Genomic DNA, 22446 nt, shown 5'->3' with positions numbered 1-22446 from the left:
TACCATTAGGTGTGCTAGCTGCTCCCCCCACCGATCTCCTCAAGGGATGTGAGGACTCCAAAACTTCACCAGGGCCTCCATCAGCATATGGGTGAGTAGATAATGGCTGAATTTTCATTTTTGGGTGCACTACCCCTTTAATGTCTTTCCAATATTTATCCAATTTGGAACAATCCCAAAAAATATGGGTGTGGTCACCAACTTCTCCACATTGTCTCCAGCATGATTCAGAGGTGTTGCTCCATTCAGACTCCCTCCAGGCAGGGCTACTTGTTAGCTTGTGACCCTCCTGGCATGTCTTTCCCCATACTTCTGTGATTACAATATTCATTTCTGTTTCGCATAGCTGAGTCCCAGTTTGTTTAAGTTTCTGTTCTCGATTGATGAAAAAGCGAGTGAAGTTTTTCAGGAGTAACATTGTACCTGTTAGCATGTTTGCATGTTGACTTTAGCATTTAGCTCAAAGCACTGCTGGACTTAAGTACAACCTCACACAGGCAGCTAGCATGCTATAGACTCGTCTTGTTGTACATTACCTCCTAGAGCCTCTGGTGGCATTGAAACCCATACACTTGAAAGTGGTGCGGCTTATTTTATTTTACTTAATTCAAACAAATGATGGTAAAAAAATCAATCAGTAAACCCATTAGCTGAATGAACTGCCAGTAAAGAAATTACAGATTGTCCTTTACAGATGACCAGTGTACCGTGACATCCAAGTGTCCCTTCAAATGTCACACATTAAACTAAACTTTAAACCAAAAAGGTAAAATGGACAGTGATCCATCTATCTATTATCTAAATCCAGTAACTGAAAGTGAATGAATTGAAAGAGACAGGATATAGGAATATTTATGTCACTGTAGGAATGTGTTCATGTGACACAGACAGTTGAAAGAAAACCTTCAAGAGATTTTCTTAAATGTACTTGTTCCAGAATTTATTTATAACACACATATGGATACTTTTGTTTGAGCAAAGTTGCTTTGAATTACTGTTTAATGAATTGAAAAGGGCACCAGAATGACATGAGTGCAGTTAAAGAAAGTTATGGAACGACACATATATACAGATGCAAAGGAAAAGATGCCGTCACCACTGGGAGTGACGAGACAATAACGTTATCTGTCATGGTGGTGTGCCACATTGTTATTCTAATGCTGTGTTACTGTATACATTTAGAGCAAGTTGCTGCATTCACATACAGGTTCAGACGGTTTATATACATTTATAATGTCATTTGTTTCTACTGTCTAAAGCAGTTACACTCAACTTGAAGACCACTGGCCAAATGTGGCCTGTGATAGCGTCCTGGGTGGCCCCTCATCCATTTTCAATTCACAATGAAATAAAATACTTCACTGGAAATTGGTTTTCTTTAGTTTTTAATTCCTTTCATCATTCATTTCATTATTTTCTATTTGTTTCACCTGTCATATCATTATCTGGGTCATGTGATGGCCTCCTACTGGTTTCTGCTGCTATATAAGTGGGGGCCACACCATTGTTGTATGTTTTTAAAGCCCTGACGAGCAGTGGTTGTAGTGGTTTAACCACTACAATAAAGGCTTTTTGATATTTCCTTCCTTGTTTTCTATATTTTTGGAATGCCTGAATTGCCTTCCTCTGTATCCCATTGTTTCCTATTCTCCATGAGTGCCCAACAAAAGGTTTTAATCTACATTTGATTATACAGAGCAACTGGTCGTCTCTCTCTTTTTGTGTGTGTGTGTGTGTGTGTGTGTATTCTTCGTTCTTTGAATGTAAGTAAGATGCCAGCCTGCACAAAACGAACAACCACATTAAAAACCTCATCAAAATAGAGCTTGGAGGATACCCCAGACCCCCACAGAGGTCCATCGTCGGTCCCGAGTGTCCTCAGAAACGCCCCTGACTGTTCACCCGACCTGTGCTGTGATGCTGTGGCTGTATTTTCCTCTTGGCAGTGATGAGTGAGGACAGCAACTGCCAAAATGTAAAAAAACAAAAACAAAAAAAAAAAACAACAACAACAGGCAAGCCATTTATTATGGATACTGCTAAACATTTTTAATGTTTGTGTAATTCCTGTACATCTAAATTATTTGGTACTTTAAAGCAGACCAGATGACTCACAGCAGAGTTGGCTCTGCCACATCGCTGGGTACCTGATGGATTTGGCATCAGTCCACAGTGTTTATGATAGCAATACCAAAGTAACATCAGACAGACCACTGCTGCCAAATACTCATGTACACAAACACTTTTACTGGCCAACAAAAAGCATATGCTGCTTTGAATGAACTCATGCCTAATTTAATAACACAAAAGAGTATAACAAGGTTTAATAATGTAAAACTATTGGCAAAGTGTAGTTTAAAATATTCATTTGCTGTGTACATGGATTTACACTGAAGGGGTTTAAAGGAAAACTTCACCCTCAAAATAACAATTTGTATATGAGTCAGTCGTGTTGTGTTACCATGAATTATTGAAGAAAATTTAGTTTTTCTCACATGCTTTTAAAGAAAACCATAAACATTGATTTATTGATTGATTGGGGGCCAACAGCACTTTTCTTGTGCTGCTTTCAGACGCCTTTTGCAATTATTCAAACACTTGAACCCTGAGCATGTTGGTGCAATTTCTTTCAAAGACATGGGGAAAAAGGCAATGAGCAATTTGGTATGAAATGTTCCACAAACTGCACAAAATTAATAGATATAGAAAATTATTATCATTATTTTTAAAACTACGGAAAAAAGCTAGGGAAACACTATATTTATAATTACCATTATTATTTATTTCAAAAAATGTTACAGAATTATTATTATTTTTAAGCACCTTTCACAGGTCATTTGTTTAATTGTTTGTTCCTAACTTTTTTCCCACCCTAATTTTCTTGTTTTTAATTTATTCTATTTTTTAAAAAATTTCTTTATTTTTTAATTCTCTCATTTTTTTCTTTTTTACTGATTTCTTGCTCATTTTTGGGGGGTATTTTTGGTGCTCATTGCCTTCTCCCGATGTTTTTGAAGGACGCTAAGCCAAATTGTTCAGGTTTTAAAGGGTTAACACATGCATTTTTGCTAAAAACAAAAAACCCTTACCATTTAAAACTGAAACTTACCTATACTCACTCCAAAGCCAGACTCCAATACTAAGGGGTTTTTTTTGTGTGGTGAAAATGCATGTGTTTGGGAAGTACTGAGCATACGACTGGATAAATGAGATTTGGCTTATACTGCAGGAGCTGTGTGCGAGTTTGTAAATGGATGTTTAAATAAAGTTTTGTTGCTAAACGTGGTCCCCAGTCAATCAATAAATCAATATATTCACTTTTTTCCTTTGAGGCGTGCAGGAAAAACAAAATTTTCTTCACAAATTCAAGGCAGCACAGCATGACTGATTTACAATCGATCATTTTGTGGGTGAAGTTTTCCTTTGAGGCAGACGTTGCTGTTAAAAACCTTAGAGCAAAAGCAAAGATATTTTTCCCTTTTTCCGTTTTCCTGCATGAAAAATAAAACTGACATTAAGAAATAAAGCTTCTCTCTGCCATGCACTCTGCTGTGTAGTCATTCTGATGAACACATTGAGTGGAGGCGCCTCCTGGTGGCTGTTTCCAACCACTGCAGGGTATAATTGATAAACAGGCATCAGACAGCAGCATTTTTATTTTATTGTTAATGTGGTTTGGGGCTGATGTGAGCTCACCCAGCTGTTACACATTTAATCGTGTTTTTAATTCCAACAATGCTTTTGAATATGAACAAATCTGTCTGAGATATTTTATTCTGAAGCCGCAGCCTCTCCAATCTGAAGCTGTGTGTTGTGAGGACCAGAGCCGGTGCTTTTAGCTTGCATTTGGCCCATATTTTGCAGACCCCCTTTCTGCTGCATTTTGCAGCTAAACAACCAAATGATATGAATTATGTATTGTTTCAGTGGAGGAGACTTTATCTGTCTTTGTAGCCTTAAAAAGGAAACCAAGCCTGCCGATTTTTATTTTGTTGTTTACTCAAAAGAAATCACTCAAAAGAATGACAATTACAAACAGACCCAGAGGAACAAGGAAAAGATTACATTTTTAAAGGAAATGCCCATGTGGTATGCAGCCGTGTTGAGGTAAAACTAGCAACAGCTCAGAGGGCTGAGAGGGCCACGGTGGCATTAAATACAGGCTTCTTTATTGATGTTGTTACGAGGAGAATTCAGTTAACTCAGTCCCAGTGCAGTGATGAGAAATGTGAAATAAAACTATGATGAACATGTAGAACAACACAGAGAAAAGAAGACAGTACAGTATACAGTAGTACAGTACAGTACAGTGACTAAACATGGTCGAATCCTTGCCCGATAAATCATCCTTCCTTCTCTTTTATTGTCCCACCACCTGACACCATAACGACATACACTGGTTTAACTGTAAAAACACAGCACAGCAGTCTGAACCTCAAACTTCAGACTTTGCAAACATACAGAAGACAAGAGTGGCAGCGCTTACTGTATCACTGGAGGAGTACAGTCGCTGCCAGCATCTCTCTCTCTGATGAATAAAACTTGAATAAATAATGTACAAACTTGAAAACAGCGAGAACAATTAAACATTCATTCTCAGATTTCATTAATATGAAAGGCTACATAGGAATCAGACATCCTGGATTTTTTTCTGTTATGTTTTGGAAGTTTGGACATTTATCACGTTTTGCAGACAGCAGTGGCTTCAGATGGAAAGTTGACTCTTTTTTTTTTTAAACATGATTTTCCAACCAAACCATTAGTCAAAATATTTTTCTTTGTTTTGCCCTAAATACCAGAGGGGTGTCATAAAGGACAGTGTGTACCAGAGAATAGTGCAGTCACAGAAAAGCTGACCCAGCTCTGCTTGGTACATCTTTGTACATTTTCTATTCTCTAGTCTCATCATTCCCACTTCTGAAAATCACAGCAGTGAGGATTATTTCAGGAAACCCTCTGGCTGCCGTCACCATCTGCCTCCTCTGTTCCACCCTTCTCCTCCATCTCAATGCTTCCTCCAGCGATTCTTGGGTTTCTCCTCACACCCGGGACCCTCACAGGTGCCAGGGAGTGGAGGCGGAGGTGCGGGTGCGGCCTTCGGCGGGGCAGGCGTTTCTGCACCCTTGCTGACGCTGCTGAGCAGAGCCGGGAGCTCGTTTGAGATGGCCCTCTCTATCTTCTCCAGCAGACAACCGCCGGTCCAGCTGCAGTGGGAGGAAAGCTGCTTGAAACTGGAAACTGGATTCACACCGAAGAAGTCCTGGTAGGCCTCTTTGTTGGGCAGGTCGAACTTGCTGACGTTGGTTTTGGCCAGAATAGATTTGAAGATGTAGTATTTGTCTGGGTCGTTGACTATGTCTTGGAACACCTCGTAGGGGTCGCTGAACCAGCCCAGCTTGTCGTAGTAGGTCTGGAGGTAGCGGTCCACCAGCAGGGCGTGGATGCGCACACGGATGCCATGCTGGCGGATGAAAGCGATCTTGTTTTCCATCTGATTCTCAATCACCTGCAGGGGAGAAGACCTAATGAGTGCACTGAACTTTTCAAAGTGTGGCTAGGATCAATAAAACTGACTGAAGCAATTACCAGTTACTATATATATCTAAACCCACAGTCAACAAGTCCTATCATACCTGGTTGAGGTCCTCCAGCAGAGAGGTCTCCTCCTTCATGAAGAGCCCTCGGCTGGTGTCTGCAGCATAGTCCTGAGGCCAGAAGGAGCTGACGTACACCCGAGGAGGCTCTGTGACGTTGATGAGGGGCGCCATGCTCCAGAACAGGGCCCCGTAGACCCTCATCAGGTCCTGGGTGGTAAGACTGTCGGCCTTGTTGAGGATGAGGCGAATCTGCGACTCGCGGCCCTTCATCTGCTTGAAGAGCATCTCCAGCTCCCCGCCCACATCTAGCTTGGTGGGGTCGAACACCAGGAAGATGAGATCAGCTCGATCGATGAACCACTGGCACACGTCATTGTAGGGGTAACCTGATGGAGAGGAGGTACAATACACGGACAAATAAAGGTTTTGGCTGTGTGACAGTTCCCAAAGCAGCATGACTGATGCATTATTTGAACATTTAACATATGAAAAGCTTTTTTTGTAACAGAAAAAAGTAACACATATGTTGTTAACAGGATTTCTGGTTCAGGAACTATCACGCGTAGTAGTACACACACATAAAAAGGTGACTTTTGCAAAGATCCCTCAGCAGACTGTTACATTATTTGACTTTTAGCTCAATAAGCTGTCAAATGTCTGAAGTGGATATTGTTGTAGTGAGTCTACTGGTTATCCGCAGCCTTGATATAAAAACATGTGGTCAATGGTCACCTCTCTCCTGCTGTTTGCGGTTTTCAATGATGCCGGGCGTGTCGACGAAGGTGACCCTCTCCAGCAGCTTGTGAGGCATCTCGATGCCCACCAGCCGCTCCAGGAAGCCTTGGCCGAACTTCTCCAGAGGTGAGAAGGACCGTGAGCTGTCTGCTGCCATGACGATGCCCTCTATGGACCGAAACTTCTCACCGTGCATTATGACTGTGTACTCTGAGGTGGTGGGCTCAGCACCTGGTGGAGGGTTGAAGACACAGTCTGTATCAGCAGGTTAAACTTATGTGTTGGTTGGTTTAATATCACCTGATATGTGTTAAAATACATGAGGTAAACCTTTTTATATAGATAATATGTAATTAACTAGTAATTCTGTCCTAACTAAGCATGTATTACTGCAAACATGTGCCTCGGATAATGCAAAATGACTAGATAATTAGACATTAAAGTCGAAATAGGATTTTTTTTTTGCTTTGACCTATCTTTGTGGAGAAAATGTTGATTGCACGATGTAATGGCTATAGACTAACTACTTGCTACAGCCTTGTCTGGTATGACCAATAACTTATAACGGCTGATACACTGGCTAGCTAATCACCAGTGACGGACACACAACTTATACATTTATTAGCACTGTTCAAGCTGTAAGTTGCTAGCTGCCACCTTAGCCACCTCCATGTTGGGAGCTATGTGCAGACAATCCCGGCTCAGCCTCTGAATCATAGATTGCTCTGAATGTTGTATACAGCTTCTCGACCTAACCTTATACTTGTGATATATTAATAGAATTATGAATCTTCATTGCTACTCTGGTCTACACTGAGTATAATAGGACAATAGCTGTGTGAACCTGTGTAGAGCTCCTGTGAGGTGCCGTGAAGACCCAGCAGGTAGTTGATCATGGAGGACTTGCCGACACTCCACGGTCCCAGGAACAAAACCATGGGCTTAGAGGTGATCTCACCATCTGCAGAGATTGTGACCAAGACATGCACAGATAAAAAAGGTTTAAGAGAGAAAGAACATAGGAAATTTGCTTCAGCACAAAAGACAAGTGCAGCATCAGGGTGTCATCTTGACCTGCAATATTACCATGTATCATATTGCTGAATACAAGGTTCTTAATTTAACTACAGCTTCTCTCAGGACTGGCCAGAATTCAGTTTTACATGAATATTTGTGTTCCTCAGACATTTAAAGTTTGGTGACCTCCCCTGATTTGTTTTTGTCATCTTAAGGTTAAAGTCTGAGGAAATAACAAAATCAAAAGGGCCTACTGAAGTGACGTTTCAACAACACATTGATGCTCCCCTCACACTCCTGATGGTGTGCATGTCTTTCCATTTTGCACCACAAGGGGCGCCAGAGTCCCATGCCACAAGTTGAAGTCTTCATCCTGCTCCTTTGCATAAATAATACTCCCTGCCCTTGAGTGCAATGGAACAAAGTTGTAGGGAGTCTGGCCCACACAACGTTCCCTTTAATTTTCAGCAGACAGAGTCCTTATTGTGCTTCTCTGTGCGCCTGGTTTGAATAATGTCAGGTCCTGGCTCTGTTTCTTCTTAATTATGACTTTATTGGTGCTTCACTGTTTCTGTGCGACTTCAGTTTATTAAACCATGTGCAGGATGGTGTAGGGAACTAATAGAGGAGCTGTGAGGTGACGTGTTTTTGGTCGATTTGCTGTTGGATGTTGGCTCCAGTGTGCCTTTTTTCATGATACTGCTAACTGCTGAAACTGAAAATGGTGACTAACTTATTCATTCACAGCATGCAAAACGATAACTTCATATTTTACAGGGCGTGGTTCAGAAGTCCGACTGTAACTTACAACAAAATGTCTCAGGGAATTCAGCTTGTAAAGCTTGCTATGACAACATTATTCCCCTGTAGCAACACACTACTGTTAATGCTTCTGCACATGCTGCTCTATCCAGGTGTGATCTCCAACAGGAAGCTGAGTTACCTGTGACTTCATGCTGCCTGAGCTCATTATACTTGTAAGCCTGCTCCATTGGCTTGATGGCAGTGTGGTAGATGTCCAGCAGCTTCTTCATAGCAGCTAGAGAGAGAAAGAGAGGGAGAGAAGGCAATGTGCAATAACTGGGATGTAATGACGAGAAGACATTTTGGATAAGAGTATTATTAATGCCCTTGCTACCATTACTGATTACAACAGTTCCTTTGGCAGTGCATGATGAATTGCTCTCATAAAGTTTATTGAATCGAGCCGAGGTGATTAGAAGAGCGGCTCTGCTGCAGCACTTTGGCCCCTCTGAAATGAACAAATCTGGTTTAAGAGAACAGAGGGGCTTTCATGGCCGCGGACAGAGTTACACATTTGCACTGATTAATCACCTGCCTCAGGACCTGTCTGCACGCTCACACACACACTCACACACACACACACACACACACACACACATGCATACAGTACACACGCTCACACGCTCACACATACAGCATCGGCCCCGGGGACTGGACATCATGAAGCAATTTTCAGAATAGTTTCGGCAGAAAATCCCCCCCCAAAATTGACTCAAACTTCCTTTATTCACATGCAAACACATCTGTTTTTCTTTTTCCATTGACAAAGTAGCTGTAAACATTCTTTCATTTCAATACAGAACTTCGACCATTTCCGCAGCAAAAGTCTGAAAGACATTTGAAATGGTGGGCGGCACGGCAATGTCTTCACTGAACGTCCATGTGGGTCTCACTGGTTCATGTGTATGAAGTATGTAAGTGTTTGTGTGTGCATATATGTGCGCTGGTGGGATTGAGGTGCTTCATGCCCTCTCATTGCATCTCCAATAATTCTAAGTCTGTGTTCCTCACCTGAGAACTCTGCTGAGGGTTCAGTAGTAGCCAATCGCAGTGTCTCCTCAATGTGGGCGCGGTCCCTCAGTGTCGGTCCTGCTGCTTCATCTTTCTTATGCTCTGATTGGAGGATTAGACTGTCAGTCAAGTGTTAAGGTCAAAAGCCCTGACATGCAAAGCAGTACTTGGAACATTCATACATGCAATCTGGGAATGTAAACTGGTTAACCCATTTTGGGAAAAAGTTGTGAATGACATAGGGAAGTGGTTGGGTATGACGGTACCTAAATCACCAAGGTTATGCCTTATGTAGCAAAATATGACCTTGTTGTGATAAATGTAGGGGTCGTCACAGCTGCTTGAGTGAACCTCAAATTCTGGAAGAGTACATCACCTCCAGATTTTGAAAGGTGGAAGAAATCTATATTAGAAATTGTGTCATACAAACACATGTTAGCTCGGGTCAGCAATGAAGTAGAAAGCTGTGGTTGCTAAATTCCTATTATGGGTATAAGAATGTGTAGCTACCAGGTGCCTGTGGATATGTTGAGTTCCTATAACAGTACGGACAGTTTGTTCAGATTTGACTGAATTGATAAATAAAAAAATTGAATTATATATATTTAAAAAAGGGGAAGCAGTACATAGTCTGACAAAGACGGTCTGGGCAACAATTTTGCAGGTTTCTATGGCAACTGTAAAATGCACCATGTTCTCCTCAGTGTTGAGGAAGCTACTTGAAACCAGAGTTTTCCCAAGAAAGTTGACCTACAGAAAAAATACCCTATGGAGAAATCTAGTTTGGTTAACCGAAGACACTTAAAAAAAGGTGCTTCAAACTACTTTTATAAAAAAAAAAAAAAATCAAATTGATTATGTACTTGTCAAACAAAATTATAACAAAATATAACAGAAAAAATAAGTTTATTGCAAAACAAATTGCCCACATGTTCAAAAATAAAAGAAAGTAAATATAGAAATAAAATGAACTAAACTAAACTAAAATGAAATAAAATAGAATAAAATAAAATAAAGTGCAAAAGTGCAATCTTATTTCATTGAAACTTCGAAACTCCATCCCCTCCTGAGCTCCATACAATTTTTTTTGTAGTTTCAGTAGTTTACTACACAATAAAATGAAAAAAGGTATTTAACTACTTGAATCACAGTGCAAATATGAATGTAGTTACTGTAAAATGCTGTTAACCTACTAGTTTATTTACAGAGTCCACTACTCCCCAACATTGGTTTTCTTATCCACATAGTACAAACTCATCTGACACTGTTACATAATAGAAATGCTGCCCCAGGTAAATGGTTTCCTGAGTTGTGAGCGACCACACCATCTGGACTAAGTACATACCCAACTGTTATATCATGCCGTTGTCCATCTAAATGTATATTCCCTTCCTCTGCTATTTTGGCTTGTTTATTTCTGTACCATAGGTTGTTGATAATTCCCTTTAGCTACACACAGTGTCATATTCAGGGCGCTCTGCATGCCAGAGAGAACGATAGAGACCTCTGCTGTTGTTCCATGGCCCATCTCACTTTGATGCAAAGTCAAACAAGAATCATTGTTTGCTATCACTTTTTAAAGATGTACTTGCTTCATATAGAGCTTTATATATGGTAATGTATAAGCAATGTATTCAGTAGATCTGCAATGAACCATTTGTAAGAACAACTTTTGTTTTGACAGGTTGTGGTCTGGATGTCCTGCAGCTTATTTCCAGAGAGGAAGTAATTCTTAGAGGGGTCCGCAAGGTGAATTAAAGCGCTATCTTACAGGACAAATCAAGTCATGTGAGATGTGAAGAAACACAAAGGATGTGCACAATGTGACAACCCAAGACCTGTCCTCATGCCTTTATTTAAACATTTATGAATGATTTATCAGCCATTAATAAATCCTTAAAGAACAAGTATGTTGATGAAAAGCTGACTAAACACATTTTTTCCCCTTCTCTGTTGTCTGTGACCGTTTCTCTCTCGTTTTTTGTGCTCTGCTGTTTCTCTCCTTCCTGTAAGAGGTATTAACCTTGCTTTTTCAAACGGAAAAAATGTGTTGGCATTGTACTAACACTGAAATGTTTTGCTCCCCACCTCAGGAATAAGATTGCTTATTTCTCTTTGTGTTGGAAAGTAATTGTGTCTCTGTGTACATGATTTCCAGACATGTTCTTCTTTCAAAACATAATAAATAATACATGGCTGAACAGTTTCCAAAATATTTCCTTTTGTTGACTTGAATGCAAATTCTGCAGATAGAGCAACAAAATCTAAAAATATGGCACAACTCGTGTTAGAAAATGTACTGCAGGCTTTTAACTGTGATTAATTACTGTGGATATCCTGAGAATTGTCAACAACCTGGACAAAAACACCCATTGCGTCTGACAGTCTGCACTGACACTCACAGAAGTGTAATGAATGAAGCGATGAAGTGGGATTAAGAGCTGGGAGACTCAGCCATCATCTTTTATAGCAGGTGTCAACACCCAGACCTCAGATAATGGCATGCTTCCTTAATTACAGAAGCACCGACTGGATGGAGACAGATTTACTGTAACAGGATCCCTGCTGCTCTACTTGTCGCTGCTCGGACTGTCTGACAGAATGAAGGCAAGACGTTTTACCTTCGGACAGAGGTTTTCTTTTGAGATGAAAGGAGAGGAATTTGAATTTTACATGAAAAGTTAGACCTATGACATGCTATCAACCCAGTGTTATCTTTTTGTACCTTTGGTTTGAGACTGTGAAGGCTCCTCTGCAGTCACCTCCTCCACATCAACAGGTGTCTCCTCAACTGTCGCCTCCTCAGCGACATCTACTGCTGCCTCCTCCACTGACTCTCCTTCCACAGCTACATCCTCAGCAGATTCTGGTAAGACCTCCTCCACGATGGGCTCTGGCTCCGCTTCAGGGACAACCTCTGGTTCTGGTTCAGGCTCTGGAATCACCTCTGGCTCTGAAATGACTTCAGGCTCTGGCTGTGCTACTTCTTCAATCTCAGGCTCTGGTTCTGGTTCAGGCTCTGCAGTCACCTCTGGTTCAGCCTCAGATTCTGCTACCACTTCTGGCTCCTCAGGTTCTGAGTCAGTTTGAGGAAGCTCAGCTGGTTCTTCTTCTGGTTCAGATTCAGCCACTGCAACCTCTTCCTCAGCTGCATCCTCAGCAACGGTATCTTCCTCCTCTTCAGCCTCATGTATGAGAGCTTCCACACCTTCCTCCTCAGCTGCTGCCTCTGTATCCTCCTGTGTGTCTTCATCCTCTGCTGCCTCAACTGTTTCTTCTTCCTCCTCTGCAACTTCTTCCTGAGGTTCACTCACTTCCTCCTCTTCATGGGGTAATTCCTCCTCTGCCTCTTCCTCACCTTCCTCGACTATCTCCTCCTCCTCATGAACCTCTTCCTCTACCTCAGCTACCTTCTCCTCCTCCTCTTCAGAAGATACAACCTCTTCGGCAACTTCCTCCTCATCCACACTGTCATCCTCAGCCTCCTCGACAGCATCCTCCTCAGATGTCAACACCTCTTCTTCTACCTCTTCCTGGGAAGCTTCCTCCTCCTGGTCTTCTTCTCCATCACTTGCTACATCCTCTGCAGAAGCATCCTCCTCCACAGGAGCTCCCTCCTCTTCATCCTCTGAAGAAGAAGCTGGCTCTTCTTCGGAATCTAAAGCTGATGGTGGTTTGCAGGGTTGGCACATGGCCCTCTCTGGGGCCGGGGTGTCGTTGGAGGAACTCTGGCTGGCGGGCTCCTCTGTTGCGTCACATCCACAGGAGAAGAGGTCTCCCTCTGGCTGCTGGAGCTGCAGACGCACCAGAGGCTCCTCATCTTGGATGGAGGACCCTGCCAGGAGATGTAAGAGGGGGAAAGATGTGATTAGACAAGATTTCTCTCTGTGCTTGTGTATCTTTCCAAAATGTATCACAGTCTCTGATCAGCACCAAGACAAATGAGATCCCTGACCAGAACACTAATCACCATTACCCTTTAACAGAAATATGTTCAGAAATAAATTGACCAATCAGACTGCACGGTGTAAACCAGCCAGACCTCTGCCGACTAGTCACCTTTGTCTGTTGCGTCAGTGCAGGACCAGTGCTCAGTCACTGTGCAAGAACAGAGCAGATCAGATGTCCAGCACCTCCCAGATTTAAGACTCACATTTCAGCTCCTTGAATGGTGACACTAAAGCTCGGACTATTTGAAGCAGACACACAGTGGACAGTTGCCATCAACAGTTGTGTAGAGAATTTAAAAGAAGACAGCTGAGTGGACAGAGTGGTTTGGAACAGAATATTGTATTTATTATCATTGCTTACACTCATCACTGTTGTAATGTTTTAAATTTAAATTCTAATTCATGAAAGAATTTCCATGAAAAGGGTCTTTAAAGGCATTCTGGGTTCTTGGTGAATAAACAGGTCACATTGTTGTGTTTTACTGACACTCAGAATGCCCTAAAACACTGGTACATGAATGAATTTAGGCTTACTGTATTGTTAGTCCCCTCTGTATTCTCTATTTTAAGATATTTGAATGTTTCAAAACATGATCTCTTCAAAATATGGAAAACATACTTGAATTTATGTCTGTTTTAAAGGTCGTGTTGACCAATGTAATTTGCAACCACTTCGTGACAAGAGCATTGGATATATGGTTTTTGGGGTTTTTTTCACATGAAAAATGCTTTATTCTGTGGATTCTCCGACTCCTGGTTAAAATCTCCTGGACGTCTGGATCTTAAGTTATCAGAGGAAAAAAAGGTGAGCGCACATTAGCAAGTGCTAGGCTGGCGGCCAGTCACTGACATGCCAAAGAGCATAGGAGAAACATTGATTTGTAACGTGAAACTGCTTTATCCATTGTTTTTACCAGTTTCAATCACTGGGTCTGTTTGTTCTGGAGAGGGAGAGACCTCTGTGAATAATTCGGCTCCTGGTAAAAACCTCCTGAACTATGAACACTTCTTTCTCACAGGTCTATAAAACATAGAAAACATTAACAAGCTGCTCACACACACAGTCAGGACCACAGATGAACAGACATCACCATTCCTCAGCATCATACAGTAGATTACAGTTACTATGGCTTCAAAACAATCAAAGCTATAACAGGGGACTCCCTCTCAATTACATACATGTACATTAGATACTCCTCTTAACCACGGTGTACACCGTGACCTCTATTTAATTATAACTGCTTGCCAGTCTTAAGACCAAGGAACACATAGTGGGACACAGTGTGATATGAGGCGGCTAAATGTACATCTACAGTTCATGTTACAAAGTGGGGTCATCGTGTGGGATGAGGAGTAGTAGCTGGAGGCAGCTGTCATGATTTTTTTTTTTTTTTTTTTACGTTTATACGGTGTCTGGAAGAATGCCCACCATGTGCAGACAGGCTAAGGCTAAGGAAGACGCTAACGCACGTGATGATAGCTTTAGGTACTCTTACACCAATAAACCTGCAATAACTTTTTTGGCCATGTGGGGGCAGCGCAAATGAATTGCGAACACCATATGGACATCATCACATATTAAGTTGATATGGCAAAGTTGTTAGCAAACCAGTTGCACCTCCAGCAGTTGCAGAGCAACATAAGCACTTATTTGGAGTCATGTTTCAGGTCAGCTTAAGAATGATAAGTCCAACATTCACTCTCTTTCAGCTCTGTTTTTGGTCTCCACCAGCTCCTGATGGAAATATCTGACTCTTTGGCTGCTAAATGCTCCACTATAACCCCCTTTTAAAAGTCCATTGCTATTTTTATGTTTTTACTGCACCTATGTGAGTAATGACATCTAACCAGAAGTTTAACCTACCACATACCTTTCTCACAGCAGCCATTTTGACATGTCATAGTAGGAAAACCACAAGTGTAACTACTAACATTAATGTTAGCTGTATTCCACTTAGGGGAAGCCCTTGTATTGTCAATGCTGGCTCACTGGGACCACTTACTGGGACACTTAATGGAACTGAGCCATTGTTAATGTTATCAGTTTCATCTATGCTTTTCATACTAAGTCAAACTGTCTGCTGAAAAAGGTCCATTAAGTCCACAGTCCTGAATCTTTAAAGGTCCTGCGCATCCACATGGGTGTTTTCAAAGACTCTAAGTAGTTGGGTTGAAGATGGGTGGAGGTATACTGGATATTATGTGATGTCATAAAACTCTGTACTTATGAGAATGATAACAAGGTAAGACTAATAATATGCTTACATGACATGACATGGCAAGGTGCATCACCAGTGGTTTCTTTCTATGGATGCTGCATGATCATTAGTATGTCTGTCCGCTGCTTTCTGTTTTAAATATGGATGTGAAAGCACAAGTGTAAAGCCCCAGAGCTGAGTCCACCAAACCCTGATCAGCTGCTTCTGAATCAAGACACTTGCTCATCTGGCTATCCTAAATGATGCTGACAGGACTCCGTGTACTCTCTTTTTCCTGCACCATCCTCCATGACGGCTTTTTTGGATCTATTTTAAGGCCCTGAATCACACACAAACCATTTTGTTCTCATGCTGTCGCTTGTCACCTCTTGTATCTGGAAGCTTTATTAGCTTATCACCTCCTGAGGGGATTGTCAGCGTTAGTTACCGGAGAACATCAAGTTTATATTCACCAAAACATCCTCACTGTGTGCAAACTGTGAAGATGAAGACATTAGATCTCTGATCGCAATGGTAATGCATTCTAATTGGCTAAATAGAGTCCTAAAATCAAAATCCAAGAGACTGCCAAAGAATAAAATCCAGCACATGAATCAGCTCTGCAGACATTTGGGGTGTAAAGGTCTACTGATCTGAGGGGACAGTCACATATTTATGGTGTACTTCCTAACAGAGGTCAAGGCACGAGCCTGTCCGGCTTTCTGCTCGAGCCACGAGGGAAGTTTGGGTGCTGTCCAAAGACATAGTGCTACAGCTTCGTCTGCATTGTAACATGAACAGCAGCAGCAGCCAAGATCCTTGAGTGCACGGGTTGCCAAAGTTAAGTCACATTACATAACAGGAAGGTCAGCCCCTAATCACCATTTACTGGTTTGTTTACATTACATTTAATAAGGTGAATGTGCTACAGGTTCTTTGATTTCATTTCCTGACTGTGATCCATCTATTTATGTAGGAAGCAGATCTTTGCACACTTTGATATGATGGTTTAGGATACGCTCAATGCTGTATTTTCACAGTAAGTGTTAGAAGAGCGTAAGACAAAATGTATAACAGTTGATAAATAATGTAACCTCGAGGCCTCCAGGCGATCATACAAGCTGGAGTCAGTCTATTAGCTTTTCTCCAGCCTGCATGCCTTCAGATAGTTATGAAGATAAAGTGGAGAGATCACTTTCTGCTGGGGCCAGTGATGGCTAAATTAAATTAAAGTTAACAAAGTTAAGAAGAGCGGGGGAGGAAAATATGAGAGACAGAACACAAGTAAAATAGTGCAATCTCCAAGACACATTTTGTTGAGATTAACGAGAGGGGAAGTTTTAGGAGACAAATGCACAAACAAAACATTACTGAATTATTTGGGAAACAGTTTCCCAAGTAGGCTTTCTGTTTTTAATCACAATAGCAACGTGACCCAGGGATGGCATGTGGATCTGTTGTGTGGTCGGCCCATCACATTAATCCAGACTGAAATGTCTGAACAACTACTGAAGGGATTGCCGAAAGTTTTTACATGTTTTTGATGTTCATCCTGATAACTTGGTGCTTCCCCAATTTTACCTCTTGTACCACCATGAGGTTGGTATTAACATTTTTTTAAGTGAAATAATCTAAATATCAGTCAATACATTTAGTTATACAGTGATGTCAGGGTGAATTATAATAACTTTGATGTCGCATTCATTTTTCATTTAGCGCCATCATCACGTCAAAATTTAAATTTGTCTTACACTTGGTTTATGACCAAATGTCCCCATAATAATCAGCCTCAGTTCTACTCTGTGTTAGGTGCTAATCAGCAAATGTAACCTTCTAAACATTATCATGTTAGCATGATGGTGCTTGACGAAATTGCTAAACTGATAGGCTGCGACATCTGTGATCCATAGAAAAGAAAAAACATTTTCTCATTTTTAAAGCAGCATTATAAATGTTTATGGCCACTTGGGGGCAGCAAAACAAGCCATAAACATGACATTGACATACTATAACCTTATGAAGTTGATATGGAAGAAGTCACAAACAGTTGACCGTTTATACATACAGACATGGATTTTTGGAGACTTGTTTAAAGTCTAACATTGACTCTTCTTTTTGCTCTGTTTTGGTCTATACCAAATCCAAGAAAAAGATCTAGCTTTTTAGCTGCTGAATGCTCCACGAAATTCACCAGCTAGTCTCCAAATTTGTCTGTCAGCCGTTTGGTGCTGGGTAAGTGGTGGAAAGTTCTTTTTGTGCTGAATACAGCTGAATGCTGCGACTTTAAAAACGAAACAATGAGCTGAAAGACACATAAATGCACGGTAGAGCTGAGGGAACTGCAGAATCGAGTGATAATTTTCAGTGGGTTTGTCGCTATGAATGTGCACTTTCACATTGTTCAATCCATTGTTGATATAACCATATTTAAAAGTGCAGCTTTAAAATTTTCTTTAGGGATGCACAATATTGGATTTTTTGCAGATATCCGATATGCCAATATGTAACTACTCATTTGACTGATAACTGAAAGCGATATTAATATATCCACTTTTTTCCCTACTTAATATTAGTGATCATAGACTCTCTTCTGCAGTGGAATTAACATCATATTATGCATGCATAATTTTATCGTGATGGCCCACCAGCAGATGGAGACATGAAATACAATACTATTCAATGTATGCAATATTCATTCATTGTGCAAATTAAGAAAAACATGATGGCCGATTCTAAGAGTAAATTTTAGAGAAGATATTACTATTATGAACTCCTAATTTTCTAACATTTATTTGCAAAGCAACTGTTATAATTTAAGTTGTCAAGCATAGATATAATTATCTATGTGAAGCTAACTACTGTAGGTTCTGACTCCTGAACAACGTGAAGATCTTTTGTCTACTTCAACTAGCATCAAAAAGTTGAGTGCACTGTGCCTCTCTGGTGGTTCCTCACCCTACTGTTGCTGCAGTGAGGCCTGGGCAGAGCACTGTAACGTGGGGACAGAGTGGGACAGGTGCCTGGGTGCTGGATGGTACATCTTTGAGACAGAAATAGTCCCACAATGAGTCAGAGGGTGAAAAGAAGGAGGGATAATTCCACTTCTATTTTCAGGGAGCGTGGCGCTCCCCTCCCCTCTCCTCCCTGTGATTGTCATGAGGCTGGCCTGCAACTCTGCTGCACTATTGCTCTCTTTTCCTGCAACAGTGCGTGGCTGTGCGTGACTCAGTGTCTCTTTGAAGAGCGAGAACAATAAATGCGTCAGCACTGATGAGATGTGCTCTGCTTACTGTGTAACCTGAGTCTCGCCTTGATGAATGAGAAGTTAATATGCTCAAACACATGCAAAAATTCTGCTTCTAAGACCTCAGCGCCTAAAGCGAGGATGCACAGGAACACAAATGTGACCAGCAGTCATCCTAATTCATTAAAGGGTAACTTTGGTGTTTTTCAACCTGGACCCTATTTTCCCATGTCTTTGTGTCTAAGTGACTAATGAGAACAACAGTTTTTGAAACTGTTCCAGTACTGAGCGAGAGGGCTGTAGCTGGCAGCAGCAAAACAAGCTGCAATTTACACACTTGGGGCAATCATGCACTGTAAACGTACATTCACTGAAAGCGCTTGTTTTTGTCACTGACCGGCTCAGATTGTTACTGTAAGTGTCTGACAACACTGTACAAGGATCCCTACAGAGAAAGAGTAAGGTCCTTTGTGTTTAACCAGAAACAGCCCTAACATTGCAATCATGAAAGCCAGACTCCATTTAAATAAACAGTAATTTTAGTGTATATAGCGCCATCTTATTTTCACATCTAACTGGGTGAATTTATGGGTTTATTTTAGCCAAACCAGAGATGGTGATTTGTAGATCAGTGGACGGATGAATCAAGATGACTCTTGACTTTATATGAGGTGTGTTTTACGATAATAAGATCATCACTTATTGAAACAGAGTTTGGTGGCTTTGGCAAGAACAATTTTGGGGCTGTTCCTGGTTAAACAAAAAGGATCTTACGCTTAACAAACTGGTCTGTCTATGTAGGGAGTCTTTCCATGATGCTGTTTGACTCTTTGAATAATAATCTGAGCCTGTCAGTGGAAAAAACAAGGTTTTGTTGGTCGTACTCTGAGGGTGCCGAATTGCCCACCATAGTTAAAATCAATACAGCACAGTATCGCGGTTTTATGCGTGGCGATATTGTATCGATACACGCTTGCCAAGTTTGGATCATTTATTACATACATTGTTAATTTTTGCAAATACACATTTTAATACAACTGCTGGTACTAGAATAAAAAAAATCTATTGCTTTTTCGGTCCACTAGATGGTGCTGAGATTTTCTTTCCTACTGAGGTCAGCAGAGGTCTCAGTCTGCAACATTTGGCAGGAAGTTCATCAGAACAAACATGGAGGCACCAGAGAAAGAAATGCACGGTTGACATTTAAATCAAACAAGCAATGGCACGTGATAATAAAATACCCTGAAAATACTACGGACATGAGGACTCGTGCGCTCCACCATCCAGAGATGGCATTAGCCGCTAACAGCCAAGCTACCACTAAACCCACTCCGGCGAAAAATCAATCAGCAGCCAACCCCTGATAGTTACATTGCAGTCCAAAGCGATCTTTCTGAATACTGCACTAATTTCAAAAATTATATTTCTCATTAGTTACTTTGACACAAAAACACGGGAAAATAGGGGCCACGTTGAAAAACACAAACGTTATCCTGTACAGCTATTCAGCCAAGGTAAGTGGTCTGCAAACCCATTTTGAGTTTTACTTATCGTTGCCATAGCTCCAGCACCAATTGATTACAGAGACAAATTCAGACACAGTCTTTCTCTGCTGCTAATAAATCTGTAACACTCACCTATTTATCTCATCATCCTGTTTGCTATTTTTGTCAAATGTCATACTTTCTGAAACGTACTTGCGCTCAAATAAATCTCTGTGCATGTTGTGGAGGGGGGTGTGAACTGTTCATCTAGTCTCTACCTCACTTTATTACCACTTACTTAAACTTCTAATTGTCTAGTTATGTAACTTTAGACAGTCCAACTGTTGCGCTACTGAGCTCTGGTCCTACATGCCCTCTGCTGTGTTCTCTCATGCCTGTTTTAGCTGGGACATCCCCTGGACATGGACCCTGCTGACTGGAATGACAGATTAGCAGCTCTGCAGACAGAGCAGAGCGGGAATGATGAATGAGACATTTGACGCAGCACTGACTTTTGACATGGAGTGTATTTGTGCTCATGTGTGACTTTACGATTGTCTTGTCATTTCAAGCGTGTGCACCTCAGTACGTCTTTGTCTGTGTGTGTGTGTGTGTATGTATATGTTGTAGATGTGTGTGCATTCCTGTGAGCCTTAAAGAGATGTGTATCAGTGTGGTGACCACAGTATCTGGTGACTTTGTCTGACTGACGCCTGACACCTGACTACGGCAACTTGCAGGGGCCAAAATGAGCTGGCGGAAGGGCAGACAAGGGTATTCTGTGCCTTAGCTTCAACCAAGCATGACAAGTCACTTCTCTAAAAGACGTGAAAGCAAACAGAGCAACAGTTGTGATGTATAAACTTTTATATAGTTTAATTATGTACCACTAGTGTCATGGCTGTAGTTTCCAATTTCCGCAGTTTAAAGTTTATTAATTTGACGTGGAATGAAAGGCAAACCCATAAAACCTCAAGCGACTGTAAAATGCCAAAATCTTCACTTGAGCACCCACTGAGTTGCACGCACTCATGCAACTTCTGTGAGAAGACAGTCAAACCGAAATAGATCCGGTGGGAAAACTAATAATTTCTGCCAGCTTTTTCTTTGGCTGCAGCGGAGAGTGTCTCTTTGTAGTGGGTCCAAGTCACTCAGTCAGTGCTGTCACTGTGCTTCTCTCCAGGGTGGAGAGAATAAGTAGCAGCAGACAGGACAGTTTCCATCAGCTGGTGTCACACCTCAGCCCTGACTTTTTCACTCGTACAACCACAAAGCTCCATACTGCACCACGAAACACTCCAGTCAGCTGAGTTTACGTAAGCTGTGTCGTTTAAACTTTGAAACGTATGTCAACCCAACTCTGGCCAACTGGCAGGAAGCAAAATGAGCAATCCATAAGTAATGAATGGAGCTCATTCAGCTGCACATTTATTCTCATTATATCAACCATTACAACTAAAAAAAGATGATCTTTTCACTTTTCCTTCATTAATGACATATCACTGTCCACAGTGAACTCTAAGCAAGACACACAAAGCTCTGACATTTCATATCCAGCTGCAGTGGATCAGCCTTTTCATTTCATAAACCACACCTGCATCAATAACCCCCTCAAATACATTCACCAGCACTTAAACCCTGACATAGTAGTACATATAATGTAAAGCCATGCCCTACACCATACCTGCAGCAGACAGGGCCAGCAGAGACAGCAAACAGCACACAGACAGCAGAGACTTCATTTTGGCTGCCAGGGGCCTTCCCTTCGTCTCCCCACGGTTATATATACACCACTCTGGCTGAAGGTCAGAGGGCATGCCAGTGGAGGTGGCGCTCAGAAACTGCACCCATATCAGCCATTTTGTGTCAGTGCAGCTGCCTGGCCCCATCAGGAATGTTGAGAGCAGAGAGAGGCCGGAAGACGGTGGCTGACCATGTTGTAGGCTTGTAGTTTTATCACCAATTAGCTCATGGCCAGAAACACGTGGTGAAAAATGTTTTTTAATGCACAGGTCATTATTGAGATTTGGGGCTATTTTGCCTCCATAACATTTATGTCTTTTTTCAGACTAGTGGAATGATAACACCAGGAATACTCATGTAGGTGTTTGTTTTAGTTCAGATTTCCATTCTGGAATTTTATGAGAAAAGTGAATATTTAATTAGATAATGACTCACTTGCATATTCTAACACAAAATTTCAGAAAACTCGTTAAACAAAAATTAATGTCAGGAATCAACTGGTGAAGTTAAATGTCGCCTATTCACCTGTTGTGTCTAAATGTATGGGATTTTGCAATATATATTTTGAGGCCATTTTCTGAAAGTAGTATTTTCTCATTGTCTGAGCCCAAAATCTCCACTTAAAGCACTTAAATGTGGAGATTTTTTTTTTATAACTTTTTT

At 41.3% G+C, this 22446-nt stretch overlaps 1 protein-coding gene across 1 annotated transcript; it reads right to left on the bottom strand.

Annotated features, from left to right (window-relative positions):
• Positions 1 to 3975: 3975 nt before the first annotated feature.
• Positions 3976 to 21807, bottom strand: LOC125886085 (sarcalumenin-like). The gene is made up of 8 exons (XM_049572029.1): positions 21725 to 21807; positions 11890 to 12999; positions 9165 to 9266; positions 8293 to 8388; positions 7177 to 7293; positions 6330 to 6563; positions 5634 to 5983; positions 3976 to 5506 (listed from the first exon to the last, which is right to left on the bottom strand). Exons 1-8 carry the CDS (start codon positions 21780 to 21782, stop codon positions 5006 to 5008), a joined length of 2568 nt encoding a protein of 855 aa, XP_049427986.1. The 5' UTR covers positions 21783 to 21807; the 3' UTR covers positions 3976 to 5005.
• Positions 21808 to 22446: the final 639 nt, after the last annotated feature.

The sequence above is a fragment of the Epinephelus fuscoguttatus genome, linkage group LG3, assembly GCF_011397635.1.
Source record: "Epinephelus fuscoguttatus linkage group LG3, E.fuscoguttatus.final_Chr_v1".
NCBI classification, from domain to species: Eukaryota; Metazoa; Chordata; class Actinopteri; order Perciformes; family Serranidae; genus Epinephelus; species Epinephelus fuscoguttatus.
Note: the sequence above shows the minus strand (reverse complement) of the source record. Positions and strands in the feature narration are given on the sequence as shown.

Excerpts from the sequence above, each read along its gene's own strand:
- LOC125886085 (XM_049572029.1), bottom strand. The coding sequence starts at position 21,782 with ATGAAGTCTCTGCTGTCTGTGTGCTGTTTGCTGTCTCTGCTGGCCCTG. Across the intron at positions 9,267-11,889 it reads TTCACAGTCTCAAACCAAAG|AGCATAAGAAAGATGAAGCA; the intron begins GTACAAAAAGAT and ends TCCTCCAATCAG. Across the intron at positions 8,389-9,164 it reads ACCCTCAGCAGAGTTCTCAG|CTGCTATGAAGAAGCTGCTG; the intron begins GTGAGGAACACA and ends TTCTCTCTCTAG.